The sequence below is a fragment of the Scleropages formosus genome, chromosome 21, assembly GCF_900964775.1.
Source record: "Scleropages formosus chromosome 21, fSclFor1.1, whole genome shotgun sequence".
Lineage (NCBI taxonomy): Eukaryota > Metazoa > Chordata > Actinopteri > Osteoglossiformes > Osteoglossidae > Scleropages > Scleropages formosus.
The window spans coordinates 5,878,825-5,901,118 of record NC_041826.1 but is presented as its reverse complement, the minus strand read 5'-3'; the positions used below and the strand labels follow the sequence as shown (position 1 = coordinate 5,901,118).

The 22,294-nt window shown below is 47.8% G+C and overlaps 1 protein-coding gene across 5 annotated transcripts in view; it reads right to left on the bottom strand.

Annotated features, from left to right (window-relative positions):
- Positions 1 to 22,294, bottom strand: part of LOC108924275 (tensin-like) — a 144,671-nt gene that overhangs the window by 95,609 nt on the left and 26,768 nt on the right. For all 5 annotated transcript variants that reach the window (XM_018735530.2, XM_018735526.2, XM_018735528.2 and 2 more), the window contains exon 2: positions 11,302 to 11,416. In XM_018735530.2, the coding sequence (XP_018591046.1) occupies positions 11,302 to 11,416 (115 nt within the window). The remainder of the gene's footprint in view (positions 1 to 11,301; positions 11,417 to 22,294) is intronic.

Sequence of the window (22,294 nt, the reverse complement as noted above, 5' to 3'; positions counted from 1 at the left end):
ATAACACGCAAAATATGCCCTTCCCCCAACTTATTTACTGTATTTATTTAGTTATTTGTCAGCTTCCACCTCTAAGCTATTAATAGTCAACCAAAGGCAGAACCCACACCGAACACTCCCATCAGACTCGATTCTCTTACCATATCCTTGACATTTTCCTTAGGCTGAGACACTATCGTACCCACAAGAGTGACAGAAAGAGGAATTATTTCCACAGCCGCCCCTCCCAGGTCAGAGCCTGGGCTAAACAATCAGCTAGATGGCAATTTGTCATAATGCACAGATAAACACACAGTGGTCGCTGCCCCAGGATGGGTTCAAGTCAAGGTTGCCCCTTGACGGGGCACAGACACGCGCTCCAGAGCCCACAGGAGCTGAACACTGACCCCCCTGCAAAAGGGAGGTGCTGAACACTGAATTCTGTGGACAAAGAAAAGAGGAGAGCACCCTTCCCCGCAGAAATCTCCGAGACAATGATCGCACTCCCTCCGGCATCCGCAAGCGGCGTGCGCAGAACAAGGAGAGGGAGCGCCAAAGCGGGTGCGAGAGTATGGCCCGCTGCCTCGATCAGGCTTTGCCTTGTTAGGAAATGCAGCCCTCCATGCATAAACAGAGCGGGAATGGGGGTGGGAGGCAGGCAGGCAGGCAGGCAGGGCGCTGGGGCACGTTTCAGGAGCAGAGTGCTGGATTCGCTCTGACTCAGGACTACTGGAATGTGCTAAACGGGGGCGGGGGGGGTCAGAGCAGCAGTTCCTCGGCCAGATGCGGCGGACAGTGGGCTCTCGGGACGGGCCGCACTAGCCAGGGATCACGCTCCTCACATCACACACGTTGTTGCACAACTCTCAGAAGGCAGCATCCTTCACTGCACCCGCTGAGGGAGTGAACCCTGCTCACTTAGCGACCGTCGAATGACATCGAATGACCCTAAGCAAAGCATCCCAGGATTCCCAACGCCAGCACCGATGGAACGTCCAGCAGGTCTGCGGCTCGATCCATGCAGAAGGTCCCAGACTACTCCGGTTCAGTCCAACCATCCAGCTGGACACCTGTTTAGTCAGCAATCTTTGCAGGGCACTTCATTAAATATCCTAACTTAACTTAATAAAAGAAAAAAAAAAAAAAAAAACAGAATGGCCGATTCCACTGTAAACTACCAGAGTAAATCCAGCTCATGTTACAGTAGCGATTAAAAGAGTTTACTTCTGAGAAAAAGGCCTCGCGTACAGAAATCCCCCCAGAAGGACCGACTCACTTCCAACACACAGTGAAACTGAAAAGCATCGGCAATTTATCCATAATGTAAGTAATTTATCCAGATGCATAAATGAGTAACACACTCTCCAATGTTCAAAACCTGTTTGGGAAGAAAAGGTCTGTTAAGAAACTAAACCATGTGAATAGGAGCACAGATCATTGTTTGTCACTTATTTGCTCTGCTGAGAAGCTTATGCACACCCCGGCCCTGTGACTCGCTCGTGTTTACGACTATGGATGCCGAGGAGGATCCAGCCAATTAGCAGCTCATCTGATGTTCATTTCCAGAGCGCGCACATGTGGGCGGCATCTGGCTCTGCGGGGTCTGATAAGTGCCCTCCGCCGCCCGTGCAAAGGGACCAGGTCCAGGCTGGAGTCGTGGAGACGGGTGCGATCTCTGCTTCGCAGCCTCATTAGTGGCGCACGCCCTCCAGACCACAGTACCACCCACCCAGCAGCAAACAGCTGGCTCACCCTGCGGCAATGTCGCAACCCTGGAGGAACACCTTCACGAGCCCAGAAGTCACAGCAGTTCACGGTGGAAGTGACTTCAGAAACCTCTACCGTACAGGAGCGGGAAGGAATGCGTCCTGCGGCGATGCGGAGCGGACGAACGCGAGCACTTTGGGCAGCGCCTTAATTAATCTTTAACCTTCCAGAAACCGAGAAAGCCGCACACTCTTCACAGTTCAAGTATTATTAACCTTTATTTGGCTTACACCCCTGTCCGAGGCAACTTCCAGTGTGAGATATTCAAGTTCAAACTGATTTTCCCACTGATATTCTTACATGGTAAGTACCTTGATTACGAGTATTACAGCAGGAGTTGGATTCAGACGAGACACCGTCAGAATGTAAAGCAAGAGCCCTAACCGGAACACGACCTCCTCCCTACCCCAAACTGCGATTTAAACAATTAAACAGGGGAATACTATGCTCAGTTTCCAAACAGAAGACAACTCTTTGACCTGCTGAGTCGTAGAACGCAGTGACTGTGAGTAATGTGGACTGAGTGCCACTGATTTGTGCTGCATGTCTAATGCACTGTCTGTACTCCGCTGCCCCCTCATGACCAAACAGAGCAATTGAAATCTATCCCAACCTGACTTTACACACAGAAGGCACACACACACACACACACACACACACACACACAGACCATCTGAAACCGCTTGTCCCAAGCGGGGTCGCGGCAAACCGGAGCCTAACCTGGCAACACAGGACACAAGGTTGGAGGAGGAGGGGACACACTCAGGACGGGATGCCAGTCCACTGCAAGGCATCCCAAGCGGGACTCGAACCCCAGACCCGCCACACAGCGGGCACCGACACTGAGACCCATACATAATTATTAATTTCGCTGACACTTTCCTCCAAAGGAACACCACACTGATTTAGACATTTGGAGAGTATCGGGTCATTTTTACTGGGGCAGTTCACGGTAATCACCTTGCTCTGCAGTACTACAGCAGGAGGGGGATTTAAACCTAGGACCTTCAAGCCCCAAGGCAAAAACATTAACCACGGTGGTACCTGGTGCCATGTAAACAACAGCCAAAAAAATAGAGGCTGCAGCAAATCAGGATGTCATCCAGTTCAACTTCATTCACTACCCTTGCGTTGAAGCAAATCTGGACCCTACCTTCATGAGGGACATCACCGAGTCACATCATTAGCGGCAAATGGAAAAGGGAGGCATGAAATGACAGACATCCTGATGAGTTCAGCTTTATCGCTTACTGCAGTAAACAGGGTCAACTAGGAGACAAAAACACTGAAACCTGAAATAAAGCTCAGCTGAAAAGGCTCTGCACAACTATGTCCTCCCTGCAGGAATGCAGCACAGGGATCCCGATATGAAAGAACAACAGGAAAAAACTTATCTCAAAACCACAAAAATTACAGTTCAACTCTTATTTTTGTGATTTATGAACATTTCTGTCTATATTTAGTCAATGAATCTGGGCCAATAGTTGACTAAAACATTATGTTATAAATATGATTCTGTTTTGATGTTTTATGCCTCACAAATAAGCACCAGCCCGGAAGAAATCTATGCTGTCGCTCTATGTCTGTCCATCATACTGCAATAAACAAAACCCATAGCATGTTCTAAATATGTACTTTCAGTTTTAGCTACTCTAGCAGTGAAAGAGTTTTGCAGGAAGCCATTATTATTATTATTATTATTATTATTATTATTATTAATTTATTTGAAATAAATTAAAAAAAGATGTTTGGTGGTGAGGGGGCGCGTGTGTGTGTGTGTGAGTGTGTGTTTGGTGGTGAGGGGCATGGTGGCACAGCGGGTTGGACCAGGTCCTGCTCTCCGGTGGGTCTGGGGTTCGAGTTCCGCTTGGGGTGCCCTGCGACAGCCTGGCATCCCGTCCTGGGTGTGTCCCCTCCCCCTCCAGCCCTGTGCCCTGTGTTGCCGGGTTAGGCTCTGGCTCCCCATGACCCCGTGAAGGACAAGCGGCTCAGACAATGTGTGTGTGGGGGTCTCCAGTAGGTGGCACTGCTGTGCTAGTGTGAAAATGCTGGCACTGTTGCACAGCATAGTGGAGCTCATGGCTGGTTGCAGGATCCTGTGTTATAGCAACACAAGCGAGAAATGTGATTCTGACTCTCCGGCACATGGCAGCAGTGAAGTGAAGAGTATAACACGAACGACGCAGTTAAACATTCCCCCATCGCTTTTGCCCGGCTGATGGGCGGCTGGGCCGTGGTCCCTAAATCAGTGACGGCCAGGGTAACATGATTAGGCAAAGAAAGATAACTGCATCGGACACGAGGCGAAGCCGATTCATCACCGTCAAAATGGTGATTGGCAAAAACGTCAATCTGTTCCTCTAATCTGAATAATAAATCCTGCCACTATGGAGAGAGAGCTCTCTGGGACATTTAATAGAGCTGGTATAATTACTTTTGCATAATAACATGTGTCTGTATCGGAGTGTGTGTGTGTGTGTGTGTGTGTGTGTGTGTGTGTGTGCGCACTGCTTTCGTGTGTCTTTATGTATGATGTCACCGGTCATGTGCTGAGAAATGAGCTGATTACTAACAGACTCCATGTACATCTCATTTCGGGCTTTGCACCCCACCCATCCGCATCCCCCATCACCCTGAGTGCTGCCGCCCACTTGTACCGCGGTGAGCCTAGAGGCCACACATAACAGGATTCAGGAGACGCTACCGATTAGTGGGGAGGCAAAACAGCTAAGCCTGTTGAGGGAGAACTGGATTATAATAGAATCCTGGTAAAGAGGCAGTTTCGAGGTGTAATTCATCCTGAGACCTCATGCTGCCTGCACCCTGGGAAGTTTCCACAGACTGGTTCGTCATTGTTTATATGGGCTAAAACAATCTACGGTGCCATCAAAACAGAGCGCCGAGAATCCATCCGTGCTCGTGGTTACACCCGCTGTGAGTCATGGGTCTGAACGCTGCTGCGTCGCGTTACGGCTCTGTGCCGCTCTTCTGCGTGGACCAAAAACAGCTGCGATGGAGGGAGAAGAGCCCAAACAGAGACTCAATCCGGAGCAGCTCCAGCCTTGGGGGATACGAGCCCAGTGTCCGTGGCGCTACGTCCCCTTTCCCAATGTGGAAAGGTTCTCAGCCACGTGGGCACCGGACTGCGTCATCGGAAGGCGCTCCTATTGTCACTGCTTCCTGACCGAGCGGCAGGTGCTGGGGGAGCGCACGTGACGGCCTCGGGATGGAAAACGACAGTCAGCGCTCTGCACTCCGCCGCCCAGATCGTTCGCCCCTTCTGAGCAACCAAAACCTCGAGCGCACCTCTAACCGACAACCGCACCCACCTATCAATTCTCCTATTAGTGTGTTTTGCCAGCTACGTGTTCCTGCACCGACGTCGCTGCCAAACACGGATTGTAAGATACGGTTTGACTCATGGATTTATGTTACTGGTGTGTGGTCCTGTTTGAGGTTTTCCCCCTTTCATACCTTCGGGACGCTCACGCACACATTTTGGTGAAACGTTAGGAAGCCGACGGCGGGTCTACCATCGCTCCCATAGCGCCCTGCCGAATGAGGCCAGGCTCTGTCTGCGAGTAAGCCTCCATTGTTCGCTTTGTACTCCTCATAAAGGCGACCCTGCCTGTAAACATGGTAAATGCAGGTGGGGTCTGTCCCCGGGACACGGGCACTGACGTCTCTTCTGGAAGGAAGTCCCTTTGAAATGAGGGATCAGTTGCTTTTGTTAGGCGGTCGCCCACGTCATCCATCGGCGTTTTAAGCCTTTAACCCTGCTTTCTCACAGGGAAGACGTTGGCGTGACTCAATATCCCCACTAAGCCCCTGGCTCTTGGTGGTAGGAGCAGCTGTCTGGAGCATGTTCCCGGCTGGAAGTTTCCCATTTTTATGGCCGGGTGCTGGGAATGATATGAGCAGAGGGCTGAGGGAGGGACACGACCGGGAATTCAGGTGAACAAGCTTCGCCCCCATCAGATCCCCCAAAATGAGGCGCCAGGGTGGGGCTGGTCCTACATGGCTCCTTCTGTCTGGAGACAGTCGCGCTCAAGCCAGGCCAGGTGTCCCACTTTCAGCCTGTTTGCTCGGTGCGATCGCGCTGCTTTTCCGTGGCGCTCCTTTATCTAGGATAATGCAGCACTGCTAATTTTAACATCGCCAGCGCTGCCAAGCCCTTCAAAAGGCGCCCGAGATGCGATGCGGCTGGCCCGTGTGACAGCCCGGCGTTGCCGAGAGGCATGCCGCCGTCGCGCGCTCCGCCAACGGAACGCCAACAACACGCCCGTTAGCGTTCGGCTCCCGTTATCAAATGGCGGTACCGGCAGCTTGGCGGAACAAATGAGTTCAGCGCTGCCGCTTTCGAAAAGGGACCGCTTTGAATTTAAGTCAAACTGGATTGTTGACGCTGACAGATACACATCTGGTTTGCCCCATCTTTTTTCTCCCCCTCTTTTATGTTAGCCACTTTCCCTGAGTCTCACTTGCACTTCTTTTGAATCTCGATAATGACATTCAATACATTGTACTATCCCAAGTTTTGCTTGTCATTTATTTACTTCTGCTTGTACTCCCCCATTCTTATTTTTCTTTTCCCTCCCCTACCCTTTTCTCTCTGTCTATGCATCTTTTTCTTTGTCTTTTCTTCTTCCCTATCTGCTTAGCATTTCTCTAATACTGTTAGTCTGTATGTTTTCATAAATCACTCAGCATACTCACTAACTCACTCACAGAAGCTGCTTACCCCAAGTGGTGTCGCGGCAAACCGGAGCCTAATGCGGCAGCACAGGGTGCAAGGCCGGAGGGGGAGCGGACACACCCAGGATGGAACGCCAGTCCGCCGCGAGGCATTCCAAGCAGGACTCGAACCCCAGACCCACCAGAGAGCAGGACCTGGCTAAGCTCACTGCGCCGCTGCACCACCACGCCCCCCCGGAGCATTCTTTCTCTCCATTTTTCTGTTATTCCTATTGTTTTATTTTCCTCTTTTGTAGTTTCAGTTGGCTTGGGCTGTGTTTCATCTGATATATACTAAGAAGTTACTTTTTCAATTCCAAAAAGACAATGTTGCTATTGGCTGTTGGAAAGAAGGACATATCCGTTGCCTTGTCCAAGGCTATACCATGCTGAAACAACAGAAGTGCATGTCTAAGAGCCTAAGGATATAAGACTTAGATTTATAGTGAGCACACAACCCTCCTGCTGCTGCTTACAAAAAACCAACTAGTTCGGAGACCAGCTTTTCACATTCTCACCACTGTAGTCAAATGTTTACTAGACGATACCTTGAACACACGGCAACCCGGATGCCTTTGGTCTCGAAGGACTCACATCTGAATCCCATCTCTTGCTGCAGTACCCGTAAGCAAGGTACATACCTTAAGTTACTCCAATAAAAATGAGCAAGTTGTGTAAATGGGAAAATCACTGTAAGTAGCCTAACATTATGAACAGCCTTGGAGAAAAGCATCAGCTAAAAGAATAAATATAAAAGTAGAACAAGTCTGCACAAAGCTGTGTTCTGCAGCTAAAGCGATAGGGCAGTTGCTGATAGCAGCTGAACGCTTTCTTTTTTATGAGGGCTGCCAGCGCTGCATGCCTGCAAGCGCCTCTCCAGCACTGGCCTCCGTCCACGGAGCCAGAAAGTTATTATAGAGGCCGTCAAAAAGAGCTGTACAATGGGAAGCAACAGATGTCTAATTTACCTGAGAGCTGTTATAAAACGGAACGCATGCAGCCACTGACAGGTGGACTTACTGGGTGAGTGATTGGGGAGCTGTCCAACAGAGAACTGGTTCTGAAAGCTGAAATGCATCACCGTCAGGTGTTCCGCGGTGGCTGGTTGAAGTAACTCGATTAGCCGCCCTCCCTCTGGAGCACAGGGGAGCTCAAGCCCCCCAGACTGTCCATCACTGTGATTTCCCTCATTGAAGGGGATTAGCTAATGAAGTTCTGCTCTGCTGGTGGCTGATTGATTATATGTCGCTGCAGCGATGTCATTGAGCAAAAAGTCATCTAGGTGTCCTCTATGGACACTGCAGATTGGGTTAACAGCCCTGCGCAGGACGTGCTGTGGTCTTGTTTCTCCTGTCTGTGACAAATGGCCACCGTAGATGTCCAGTACCCTTGAAATTATCGTTACTCAACATTTTAAAGTGTTGTTCGGAGGACTGTTTCAGTGGAAGTAAACAATACATCACCCTTTTCCATAGAACTAACTTGTTATTAATATGAGTTCCCAACACTAATCTTAAACATACTCCTTATTAATGCGGGGGCAGCTTATACCGTACGTTTACATTTACATTTATTCATTTAGCAGGCGCTTTTGTCTAAAGCGATGTACATCTCAGCAAAAGTACTGTAGTGGTTAGAACCGCTGCCTTCGGACCCAGAAGTTGCATGTTTAAATCTCACTTCCAGTTGTAGTACCCTTGAGCAAGGTAGTTAACCTAAATTGCTCCAGTGAAAATTACCCAGCTGTATAAATGGGTAAATAAGTGTTGGTGGATTAACATTGTGAGTTGCTTTGGAGAAACACATCACCTAAATGAATAAATGTTATAAACTATATTACTATTCTTTATTGATTTAGCATAAAGGGGGGTGTGGCGGCGAGGTGGCGCAGCGGGCTTGGCCGGGTCTTGCTCTCTGATGGGTCTGGGGTTTGAGTCCCCCTTGAGGTGCCTTGTGGCAGACTGGCATCCTGTCCTGGGTATGTCCCCTCCCCCTCTAACCTTACCCCCTGTGTTGCTGGGTTAGGCTCTGGCTCGTTGCAACCCTCCTTGGGACAAGCGGTATCAGCAAATGTGTATGTAATTTAGCATACATGTTCTCCAAATCACATTACAATTTTAAACATTCACATTTATTCATTTAGCAGACGCTTTGTCCAAAGCAATGTACATCTCAGCAAAAATACAATTTATGCACTGCATTAAGAGAAAGAGACATGGCTGCAGACATGTGATTCTTAAGGAAACCTAGTTTGTTACTTTCCACTTGAAGCACTGATGTTCATCACTCAAGTAGGTACATAAAACGCAGGATGGATGAATCCTGATAACCTCCTGCCAAATTTTTTTCTTTTTTTGATAATAATAAGAAGAAACACAAAATCACATACAATGCCGGAACAGCGGCTGTATAAAGGCTTATCTGGGTACGCTCATGAAGTTACGGCGTATGAACATTTACACCATACATGAGCTGGAGAGATCTTGGGCGAAGTGAGTCTGGAAAATGTGAGTTTTCAGACCCTTCTTGAATGTAGACAGAGTTTCAGCAGTTCCGAGAGAGAGGGGAAGGTCATTCCACCACAACGGAGCCAGAACTGAGAACCTCTGTATTTTACCTTTTGTGTGCGGGACCACCAAGTGAGCAGAAGGGGTCTGGTTGGGGAGTATCGGTTGATCAAGTCTTGTAAATAGCTGGGAGCAGTTCTATTGCTGCATTTGTAGACAATAATCAGGGTCTTGAATTTGATTCGGGCAGCTATAGGAAGCCAGTGCAGAGAAATGAGAAGAGGAGATATGTGGGAACGCTTTGGGAAATCAAACACAACTCGTGCAGCAGCATTCTTTATCAGTTGTATACGTTTGATGGAAGTAGCAGGAAGGCCAGACAGAAGAGAGTTGCAGTATCCAGACGGGATGTCACCATGGCCCGGACAAGTAGCTGGGCAGAGTCAGTTGTGAGGTAGGGACGGATCCTACGAATATTATGCAGGATGTATCTGCAGACAGGGTTGTGGCTTCGATGTGCTGAGAGAAAGACAGACTCGAGTCAGTCGTTACTCCCAGGCTCTTAGCCGAGGAGGTAGGCGAAATGAGTGAGTTGTCCAGTTTGATCGATAGATCATGACAGGAGGAGGACAGGCCAGCTGGGAGGTGAAGAATCTCTGTTTTGGAGAGGTTGAGCTGGAGGGGGTGATCAGACATCCATGCAGATATGTCCGACAGGCAGGCGGCAATAAGCGCTTTAAAATATTTACCTTATTTTGCTGAAGGGTCATTTTTACAGTATCAGTTCAAGGTAAGTACCTTCCTCAAGGGTACTACAGCACGAGCTGGGATTTCAACTCCGATCATTCAAGACTTTAACCGCGATGCTACATGTTGGCCCATTGATTCTGGCTTACGTAAATATAAGCTAATTTGTTTAAACATTAAAAGTCGGGCAACAAGATATCATTTAAATGAGGTATGATACAACTTACATATTCTTGGATGACAACTTAAAAGAAAAATATTCCTTCTTTGAGTTAGTTTGTCCAAGCTCACTGTCTGCTTGATAAAGGCATTTACTGTTCATCAGGACAATTTTGGTCATTAGTCGCTTCCGCAAGTGAGCAGCTGGGTGGGCTTGCAGAGTTTATGTCTGACAGGCTATGCAATGGACACAACGCGCCATACAGCTGCTCGGTGTGGCCCATGCAGCAACGCCTGCTATGTGATGCAGCCTTTCACCGACTGTATGCCAAATTATAACAGTGATACATCTGCTACGGCATTCATGCGGTACTAAAGCCGTTGCCTTGTTGTAACTGCAGAGATTGCACAGTTTGAAGTGTGTGCAGAGCGCCTCTGTATCCACCGTGAAGCACTGCGGCATCTGCTCATTCATAAGTGGCAGTTATAATATTCCTGCAAAAAAACATCCAGAATGGCAAACACCTAGTACAAACAGCACTGAGTTTTTCTTTTTTTTTTTTTCCACTTGGTAGGTTACTTTGCACCTATCACAATAATTACAAGGGAACTGTACTGCACTCTGCTGTGCTTCATCTTGAGCAAGAGTAATAAAGGCAAAGCCATTCAGGCAATGCTTAAAAATGAGGTTTAATTTCACTGGATAGCGAATACGTTACTTTAATGGCTCATAGTTTCCTCTTCATATGAGTATAAAATGGCTGATTACAATGGAAAAGGCAATAAAGTGTCATAGTTTTGGGGAAAATCAGCAAACTCCAGAGCAAGAGGGACCAAGTGGGCGGATGTGCCTATGTTTGCATTAGCTGCGATGAGACACACTTCCCGTGGCGGCCTTTTCCACGGATGGTGCCAGCCCAAACAAGTTGCCTGGCCAGGGTCGCAGACCGTGTTGCTGGGGCGCTGGAGCAGGCCTTCCTGCCGGCAGAACATTTTGGGGGTACTGTGTTTGATACAAAATATCTGGGGCTTAACACTGTTCCAGTGGCCTGCACGGCATTTAAGGAGTATTAGTATTTGTATGGTCTGAGGTTCGAGCCCTGCTTTGGCTGCCTTGCGACAGACTGGTGTCCCATCCTGGGTGTGTCCCCTCCCCCTTGTGGCCTTGTGCCCTGTATTGCCGGGTGAGGCTCCAGCTCGCCGCGACCCCGCTTCGAAGAAGTGGTTGCTGACAATGGATGGATGGATGGATGTATGGATGGTTGGATGGTATATTTATTGGTTGATAGAAAGCTGGGAGGGCAACGCTTGCATTCATTGCAAATGATTTCAAGCGAAATGAAATAATCGCAACATATCTGGGAGATTGAGACAGCAGTACAACCCGGACGCTTTGGTGCCTGCTCACCTCGGCAGACGAGTCCCTCCTTGCTGACCACCTGCTTGCACACCCCGCAGTTCTTGGCCTTCTTGAACGTCTTCAGCCGGAAGGTGTGAGAGTGGACCGCTTCGAACTCCTCCGGCTGTGGGGTGAGAGAAGTGGAAGGAGTAATGAGCACAAACACCGCAGACACTCCAAGTCACCATCCCACCATCTGCACTCCTTTAAGCCAAAACTGTTCAGTTCTGAAATAATGAATTAGTCTGGCTGAAGGACAACGATCGAGAGTCGAGGTAAAACAGGCTTACAGAGCACATTGGGCAAAAGGAATCCCATGAGGTTGTGTACTGGATGTGGCCATATCTCTGAGTAAGTTTAATTTAACAAACATGTGGAAATACATGGAATCCACGGCTAAAGCTGAAGCGGTGTTATACCAGAGAATGACATCACTCCAAAGCCATTTTATTTAAAAGCTCTAATTTAAAGTACTGGGAAAACACACGATGCAGCTCTGCCCAGAGCTGGCTTCTTTTCTACAGTAATTCAATGTGTTTTCAATTTTGCCCAGCAGCAGTACATAAGCCCTCCAGGACAAAGTTCATATTCTGAATCATGCAACAAGGTGATCTAAACTGCATGCTCCAACCACGTCTCACACGTAAAAGGGCCTACCTACTTAGACATAAGCATACAGAAAGACACGGGGCACACAATCAGCATATTACATTCTGGTACCAATGAGAGCAAAAATGATAGTAGCGCAAAGTTTCGTAAGACGAATATAAAGTCTGTAACTGAGACTGAGCATCCTGAGATCTATAGGACACCCCAGTCATCCAGAAAAACCAGGATATGAAAGAGTCTTGTACATTCCATCATTACCAGGCTACTGTTTAAATGACACAGCACAATCTAAATTCCTTCATTTACAGGTGCACTTTGCAACCCAAGGGAAATGACTTCAAACTGAAACAGCTCCTGTGAAAAAAAACACCGTAGTTCTTGTCTTTGCCATAAGTCTGTCTGCTTCTGCTGCTGCTGTTTGATGTCTGGTTTCACGCTGCGGGAGGTACATTACTAGTGAAGCTGCCTGCTGTCTGCTTTCCGCAGCAAGAGCATGTACTGTTTTCTCTCTGCACACCTCCTGCTCTCCCACACTCTCCGTAACAGACATCCACAAAAACTGTGGCTGTCGCTTCGCTTCCTCTCTGTGTTTACCCAGCCGCCCAGCCTTTTGGCCTTCTGCCACCTCCAGAGACTATGGACTGTTTCCTATGAGTGATTTGCCACTTCAGGGCACGTGCGTGCAAAATGTCCCATGGGCCAGAGGACACTGTGCCTTCTTCACTTTATATCTGCCCACATACACTTCAATAGGCATGACATCAACTGTGGAGTTCTGGAGGGCTGGGAGATAGAGGATTATCTGGTTAGAGCTTGTTTATATTTCTCAGGCTGTGAAAGCAGAATAAGCGATCTTCCTTACATGGAGTTTTCTTATTATTGTGGCTATGGGCTCGAAGCTCCTCTTGACATGTGGTCGGTGCACTCCAACCCCCAAGAGATGGAATGAGAGATGAAAAACAATGGCAAGGGCATTTGATGGAGGAATAGCTCAGTGTGAAGCCTCTGCTGGACCCAAAGCATGGCTCGAAGATCAGAACACAGGAGCTCAGACACAGCTGACAGGAGACTAGTGTCCTTGTTCTTATGGGTTCAAAACATGTGCTGGATTTGCACCACAAGACAATGTTTAGTTTCTCCACGCTCTGAAGTTTGTTGAATCCTTACCTAATCCAGCAAAATGATAATACCCAGTATAAAAAAAAAAACACATCCCTGCCAATTATATGTTTTGAAATGCAATTTTCCTTTCATCAGCACTCTGAGGAAACCCCAAAGGGATCATGTGTGACCTTGGAAACCACTGTGCCGTGACGCATGGCAGTACAACAGCAACGAGACAGCCATTCTTTCATTCTCATTGCAGGCTTCATCTAACCAGACCCTAACGAGATCAGGCTAATCTGGTTAACCTTAAACAATTAACCGTGCCATGTGACCTCATGGCTCTCCAAGATGGAGCTGCAGCGTAGACTGGTCACCCACAGAGAAGCTGGCTTTCCATATGAGATCCTTTTCCTCCTGTCTTTCCTTCCTTCGGAGTCCGTGTCCAACAGTGATGTGCTTTGTTTATGCGGCAGTAAATCTGGACATCTGTGGTAAGGCTTCGCTGTCATTGGTTTAATAAACAAAAAATCCAATTACCTTTTCGCAGAAAACAACTGATAAAAAAGCTGCAACTTCAGTTCTTTATTATATTGTGTTGTATTTTGGATCTCACAGTCTTGGATCCTGGGCAGCTTTTCTACATATGCACAACTGCTTATACAATATGGTGGAAAAAAAGGTGGAAAAAAGACAAACTCAATCCTTACAACAGGAACGTGGACCAACCAGTATTTTTGCCGCAGTTCCTACCACAGTTCCATAAACACCGCAGAATTTGTCCTAGTACCGAAGTCTGTTTCTGCAAGGTTGATTTAACTGGGTTTTTTGTGTGCACCTCCCCCCCAGCAGTCCCTCCATCCCTCCACTTACTGTTTTTATCTATTGCCATCGTCACTGAGTTGTGAAAATCTTAAAAGTCTTTGCAGTGCAGTGAATAGCAAGCCTTACTTCAATACACTCCATGGAGGACAAATGGCTTGTTAATGGACTTTGATTCTTCACTGGGACAGTAAACATCACTCAGACTGCCCATAAAGTTTCAGGATCCATCAAGGTTGCATTTTGTCCTCTTGGCTGCTAAAGCTGCTCCTGCCCACAGCTAACTAGCATATAGTTATTGTGCTTTGTGCTGCCACTAACAAAGGCCACTCGTTGACCCAGTTTTTCTAATAAATAAGGTCAAAAGTTCTCGTGTGGCCAAGGGATCACGCGTGGTTTAGATGTATTCATAACAACACCATGCTTTTGAGTTTTACAGTAAAGAGTTTTAGATGGCAGCACTCATGGACACGTTGGCCCTGCAGCTGTTACCTGCTTGTTGTTTTATATCCGCTTTTGTTATATTTGTATAATGACAATGAAGGTGAGCTGAATTGAATTTAAACAAAACTTGACCCTTTCCCAACATTTTTTCTTGAGATGATTATCACAGATGACAGATGCCCATCTTTGCTTCATGACCAGGGCTTTCCAGTTGCACACCGAGACAAAAACCCCAGCTCAGCCCTGTCACAGAGACACCAGCAGCACACCACCTTCAGCCCATCCAAGAATCCTGGCCACCTCTGAGTTTCTTCCCTGTTGTTACCCACAGGCGAGCCAAGCAGGACGTAAAGGCAAGGGGGGACCAGGAAGGAAAACATCTCAATCTCAGACCGTACATCATGGAGAGAGGCGGGTAGACGGTGCCCCCTCCTCCCAAAAAAGAGGCCCATGTGCTCTCTCATTCACAAATGCTATAACAGGTCGTGAAAGGGGCTGTGGATCACTCTAAAGCTGTTTGGAATACCTCATTCCACCCCCCGTCTCAAGCTGGAGGCTGTTTTTTTCTTTCTGAGGGTCCACAGGGGGAGGTCATGTTTTTATTCCTGCAAATGATTATTTGCAATGTTGGCAGACAGATGCTGTATAATGCTTGCCATTATGAGTCTAATCATCTTTGCAACGAAGTAAAAAACAAACACACTTGACAAAGAATGCTATTAGCCTTCTAGCAGCGTGAACCTTGTACTGAATGACATTTATTTCGAACAGTCAATGAATATTATAAAATAATTTCTGGGCATTGAAAAAATTAACTGTAGCAGGTCAGATTTTATAAATTATTTCGTTGGTCTACATGCTCAGGATTTAAATTAAGGGGGGCAGAGCAATGACGGGGTGGGTTTGCTTGTGGGTGGGGGGGGGGGGGGTCTCAAGCAATCTCTTGTTGTCATGGAGATACATTTGGAAGCCTGTCTTTTTTCTTGCACACTGCCAACCATGCTAATGCCCCAGTCTTAGGGTACAGAGGTGCACAAAAGCAGGTCGAAAACATGGCACCCTTTCCTCCGCTCCCACCATAGAGCTCACATCACATGTATACATGGCCTCCTGCTGAGAAGCTAAGAAAAACCAGAATTCCCTGACACAGATTCCTACACACCCACTTCCCCTTACACACAAAGACTATGCAGCCAAAAGTAGGAGACAGTGAGCTCAGACCTGACAACAATGAAGGACCATTTTAGCACCATACACATGTATTCATTCAGCTGATGCTTTTCTCCAAAGCAACTTACAGTGTTAGTCTACCTACAATTAGATATCTATTTATATAGATGGGCAATGTTACTGGAGCAACTTAGCATAAGTATCTTGCTCAAGAGTATTACAGCTGGATGTGGGAATCAAACCTGAGACCTTTGGACGCAAAGGCAGCAGCGCTAACCAGTACACTACCAGCTGCCCCTTGTCCCCTGCCTGCTGGGTGTCTAGGGAGCCAGTGCTTGAACTCTGATGTACCACGTTTGAGTGCACCACCCCCAGAGTCCCTGTGTGTTCAAGCCGTTTGGCTGGCTATGTGTAAACATTCGCTCTGTGTGTGTGTGTGTGTGTGTGTGTGTGAGAAATACAGGGGTCCCTCCTGCTTCAAAATCCACCTCCAGCTGCTATAAGTATTGCCGCCAGCTTCTCATGTGCAAAATAGTTCACACTGACAGCCGCTTTCCACGTGTAGTTCCCATCAGAAAACCTACATAAACTGGACTGTGGTTCTGCAAAACCCATGAAGTTAGGTGAGATGAACAGACAATGAGAATAGCATCAAAGCACGCCATTATTTATAAGAGGGTGTGACTCTTTGTGGCTACCAGGGGCATTCCGGGTTCAGGGAGTGACCCAGCAAGGGATGACAGTGGCTACATTTTAAAGGGATTTGTTTTACTTATTTCCACATCATAAAGGATTAAATTGTCACACCAAAAGCCTTCAGCAAAACATACAGGACTGATTAAAAGTTAAAAAAAAGCCCAAACACAACAACTCTATATTCAGTGAAAAATAAACATCTACCATTCTCAAATATCAAAAGCACAAAGTGCTGGTTGCAAATGACAGTACAAACACAAACAATGTCATCAAAACTGCTGCAAGTCTCTCCGCAGAACCTTTCCCCCCTTCCCAGCTGTCACTTTCGAAAAGTCTCTTGATTGTTCTTGAACCGGCCACACATGGTTCTTGTTTCTCCCTAATAAGCTGTAAGAGTGAGCATGGTTATACGCCACTCTTATTATGGGGCTCATCAGTTGTGTGGGTTTAATTAGGGAACACGGTTCTTATTTGATGCCATGGCTACTCTGAGCTCTTTCTGTCATGAGTAGGGTCAGTCATTTACTACGGAGGAAGATGATGAGAACAGCTCCATCCATCAACAGGGAATGCAGAATGCAGTCATGAGAAGCATGTGGGAGACCAGCTCAGGACATCATACACCACGCTGCTCTGCCTTGCTCCCACTTTGTTGTTGAAAGGCTTCACAATGGGCCAGGAGGCCACTCACAATAAGCCATTTCCGCTGCATAGTACAGGGTTTTCAGAAACACATCACGTGAGGGCCCAAACATGATGGTAGCGATGCTAGCTGAGTGTTCCTGAAGGTGTAGTGGAGGAGTGCATTGCTTCAACAATATGAGCATTAAAGTGGGGACATTGTGCACATCAGAGGCACACAAAAGGGCAATCACGCTTGAATGGCTGAAAGAGCTGAGATGGAGAATTGTAAGCTCTGCAAGTAGCTTTCATTCCGTGTGTCTGCTAATATAAGTTAATGTAATAGTCCCAGAATGCTGCTGGATGGGTGTAGATCACAGAGCATTACTCTGACTGTACTGGCTTGAGAAGAGTGTAGTGGAATGACAGTCCATGTGGTGGAACGTACTCAGATGTTCAGTGTACGAGCAAATACATCTTCGGAGGCAGAGTAGCGATAGTGAGGCCTTTCAGCTTAGCCCACAAAGACTTCACTGCAGTTATTAGCCTCACTTGTAAGTAACGGAACTCCTGTACCACCTTACCTTATCCTGCCTGTGTCACTGCTTCTGGTCCTGTAGGGTGGGGAACCTCAAGCCTAAACTGCATACAGTTTAACCCAACAATAAGTCCTCCAAACTCAAACTCCAGCTCCTAGAAGCTATCAGAAAAGAAACTCTACATTTGCTTAACACAGGGGGATTTTTTTTTTTTTTTAAATACTGCAAGCAGCTGAATTTGACTAATTTATGTTTGAGAGATAGTCATAAAGAGGAATGAAAGACCTGAAAGTGAAACGAGAGGACTGCAGGCCTGACCGTGGTGGTTTAAAAGTCCCTGAGGTGTCGCCCCTTAGCTGGGATCGTGTGGTTCCAGCAGGAGCAGGCGCTCTGGGACCAAACAGTCTTGTGTTTCTGGCTCTAGGAGACATTCCTGCAACATAAGGTCACCTGGAGAGCCTATGTTCCTTCACTGTAGGAACATCCCCTCGACAGCCCTCCACAGGGGAAATGTGCCTTATCCATCTGAGTCTTTAATTCAGGGGTGTTCCCTGCCTTTCAGCATGCTCCCACCTCAGCCGTTTTCCCTCTGCCTATCTGTCTCTCCAGCACACACACACACACACACACACACACACACACACACACAGGAACAATCATGCCCCCCATAAGAGCAAGCATACACACACAGACATGCAACAGCAAAACAGTCTGCAGTTTGTAAATTGACATATTTCAGTAAAATGCCATTTTAAACCTGTTTTACGCTCCTTTACAGAATGTTTTCTGTTAACAGCCTATTAGTGGGAAGCAAGCTGTCAGCCTGGCATGGCTTCTATCAGCCATTTATTCGATGCATTACATTTTATTTCAATTCATTTGAGGGGGCAGTCAGTTCAGCTACAGATGAGAAGGTGACACTGGCCCGTTCAGGGCTTCGAAAGGACAAGGAAAAGTGCTGCACTTTGTCCAGAAAAGCAGCATAACACGACTGTTTTGGCTATCTGTAAATAAAAGAGAGCAAAATCCCACCCAGCGTGCTCTGTAACACCCTGCCACCGCTGTGTGTGGACTGCATGTCTGTTGTGCTCTGTTTCTGCCTTTGGGCTCAGGTTATGATGGCTTGGCTCGAGCATCACATGTGTACCTTCCAGCCAGCTGAGATAACAGGAGTATCCTGTGTTCTCGGGACACGGAGCATATGTCTGAGTCACTGGAAGTCAGTGGACAAGCAGAGTTCTGCGTTTTCTGCAGTGAGTCACATCTGCCGAAAGAAAGCCTTACCACCCCGGCACAAAATACACGCCTAGCTGGGAAGGACACCGCGCTCTGGGGTGTCGCCTGCTCTACTGCACGTGTTTTCTTTCACAGGGATGCTATTCTGAAGCTCACAAAACAGGGCCCAGCAGGGCACCTGACCTGTGACCTCACCCCCCTCCCTCTCCTTCCTCTTTCACTGACCCAAAATCCACAGGCATATAGCCTGCTGCAAGCTCTTTGCTGCAGGTCTCATGGAGCCCACGAAATGTCATCCCGACCTCCTAGAAAGGGGAAACGGCTGATGGGGGTTGGAAGGAGGGAACACTGGGGGAGTCATCACTGAAGAAGGCTTTTCCAAGACTTCCCTGAAGCAGGAAGATGACTGGGAGGTCACAGATTGGCTGGGAGTCGCTGACTGATAGACACACAAATGAATTAATAACCATAATCCGAAAGTGCGAGAGAGAACGATGAAAAGAGATAAAGTCCAGGTGGAGGTTTGGAATTAATTTTTGCCGAGCTGTGACCTGAAACTGGTATCCTAGAAACTAATAGGAATGCTCTTGAAGGCACTTGGCGAGTTGCAAAAGACTGTATTAAAACTGGTGCCTATTCCCAACAGACCACAAATGAAGGTAATAAAGTTATTTTCTACTTACATGGCACATATTGCTGCAGAATCAAAGAAACTCGCATATGAAGGCATTTTGAAAGAAAAAAACCAAGGGAAAGAAATTAACAAATGCTGAGACTTCCACTTCACAGGAAATCAAAGCCTGTAAGAACATCCGTCCATCCTGCTAACTGAAAGTTATCCAGCAAAGCTGGATTTCAAAGGCGTAAAACCCCGAACAATGAGTTGCAGAGGGGCAAAATTTTCTGATGTGGTGCTCATAACTGTTAAAATGTCTTCCCACATTATAACATCTTCTGTCTTAACTTCTGTCAAGCTTCCTTTTTCTTAGGTGAGAGCAGATGTGTTCTTTTGGATTGGGAGGCAAGAAGCAAAGATTTCCTTTTGCGTTCAATCATTTATCATTTCCGCAGAGTCATTTCTGTTAGAGCGTGTGCCGAAACAAGGGAAGCGTGCAGGAGCTGACGCACGCGACAAAACGTGCTCCATTAGAGCCCCCGCTCGGGTTCCCGTTCGCTCAGCGAGAGCCGGACATCAGGTGTTCCAGCAGCCAGCGCAAGTCCACGCGAACACCGAACAATGGAGGTACTGAACCTTCAGTGTAAACACACTTTTCAACGAGCGCGGGCAATTATGCAAAACAAGGCATAATCTCACACAGCCTGTGACATGTTTATCCTCCGGGAACTGAACCGGGGTGCTGGAGGTGAAATAATTAAGCATGGAAGTGGCAGCGTACAGGAAGCAATCCGCTATCTTCTGAGTCCAGAACTTAAGCCACTGCAAACTACCAGCGGTACAATGGCTCTCTGGCAAGAGCACCACATCCCAGCTGTCCTGCAGAGGACAGAAGAGGCAAGTCCGCCCTTGGGTAGCTTGGTCTGGCAGTCAAAGTCTTTCACAGGAATCTTCCTCCTCAAATTTCTCGGTGTCATCTTTAATCGACTCAGGAGCTCTTTCGGAGTCACACAGTCACATACAAATCCTAGGCTAAACCACACATATTAACCCCTTTGCTCCTTGGTAAGGAGGCATGGCTAATGTTGACCCATAATGGGATTTTAGATGGCAGAGGAGACCTCTGGGCCACTAATGAAGGAGCCAGACAATGTTAGAGACTGCCTCCTAATTGGCTGGAGGCTAGGATCAAGGAAAAAACGTATCAATGATATATCCAGGAATAAAGCGAAACCTACATTGATGATTATAATGATGATGCCAATGATGAGCACGATCATGGAGGAGAAAATTCCATTAGTTATTCCGCGATAACTTTCCTGTAGTCTTGACAGGCACTGACCTCCTCACGAATGTGTGCAGTAAATATAATGCTTTCCACAAATCAAAGGCTGCCCCCCACCCCGCACCAGCATCTGAATCTAATTAGCTGCTATCAGCACCGGCCAGAGAATGTGGAAAATCAACACCGTCTAAACATTTGGATTAGCGGCAGTGAGGTAGCACGGCCAGCTCTGAAGATTCATTACTGCCGATCCGTTTACCCAGCATTCTTCTCATCAATATGGGCTGGTACTTTTTGACATGAAGCTGTAAGGACATTAACCCAAGTTCTCCAGGAGAGTTTGGGCACGAACTGAATTCTCCTATGAAATAATAGCTTTGCCTATTCTCTTCTCGTCTACCTACAGAAGCGGACACCCTCGGATACCTAAGCTCGGCCTTGCTGCTGGCAAAGCTGAAGAATCCGAGGGGATTAGTAGCTCCGGCGAGGTATGGAAAATCCCTGGCACGGCATCACATTGCCCATGTCTACAGGATCCACTCCTAGGCAACGCGTTTGCTGAGCTGGCCAGGCATGGCGCATGCTGACCCCCACTCTCCTTCCCCATTTTCCAGCTTTGAAGGTTGTGTGCCTGGGGAACAGCCCCCAAACCCTCCCCACAGAACCCGCCTGTACCTCGTACACAGCTCATCCACTAAATCCCCAATTGACTGGGCTCGCGCCATCATTCAGGCCACACACCCACACGGCACAGCAGTGCAAATCCCTCCCAGCACCACTTCCCAAGTCAAAGGCCTGTGGTCCCTCAAAGTGCCGCCATTGATAATGTTAGCGTAAGAGACTGCCAGAAATTTTCTGCGTGTGGGACAGTGCAAAGCCCATTGGTGCCTACGATGACGGCCTGCAACAGAGCCATTGTTTTTGCATGTATAGTTTACTGCTGAGGGGGGCGTGGTGGGGCAGTGGGTTTGGCCAGGTCCTGCTCTCCGGTGGGTCTGGGGTTTGTGTCCCGCTTGGGGTGCATTGTGATGGACCGGCGTCCCGTCCTGGTTGTGTCCCCTCCCCCTTCAGCCTTACACCCTGTGTTGCTGGGTTAGGCTCCAGCTCGCCGCAACCCCGCTCGGGACAAGCGGCTTCAGCCAATGTGTGTGTGTGTGTGTGTGTGTGTGTGTGTGTGTGTGAGTGTGAGTGTGAGTGTGAGTGAGTGAGTTTACTGCTGAGAGTGTATGATCTCACCCATTTCACAAATTAATTTTTACCTTAAATTTACCCAAGGAAAATATGCCACATCCCAGGTTCATACATTCTGATACTACCTTACTTGGCTTCAACAATTTTATGAAAACCTTTAAATGAAACAGGGGGTGAGGTGGCGCAGTGGGTTGGACCACGGTCCTGCTCTCCAGTGGGTCTGGGGTTCGAGTCCTGCTTGGGGTGCCTTGCGGCAGACTGGCGTCCCGTCCCGGATGTGTCCCCTCCCCCTCCGGCCTTACGCCCTGTGTTACCGGGTAGGCTCCGGTTCCCCGTGACCCCTTTAAATGAAACACTTCCTTGAGTGAGCAAGATTCGAACCGCAGCAAAGGTCATATTTTTCACAAGTCCCCTTGTAACTCAATTAATAGGCAACAATTTTTTCAGTCATTTTAATTCACGCGCACGTACACAGAGACCAAGTAAATGGCAGTGCATGTGTTTGGCAACCAGAAGGCAGAGGTGAGAGGGCCAGGACCTAAGCTGCAGCAGCTCAAGAACACACGAAGGCGCTCCGTTCCTCTTTGGCTGGCTGTGCAGAGGAGGAGGTGCGGAGCAGAAGAGCCCCGCAATGAACGGTGGTCCCTCCCGAAGCAGGGGTGCTCCACT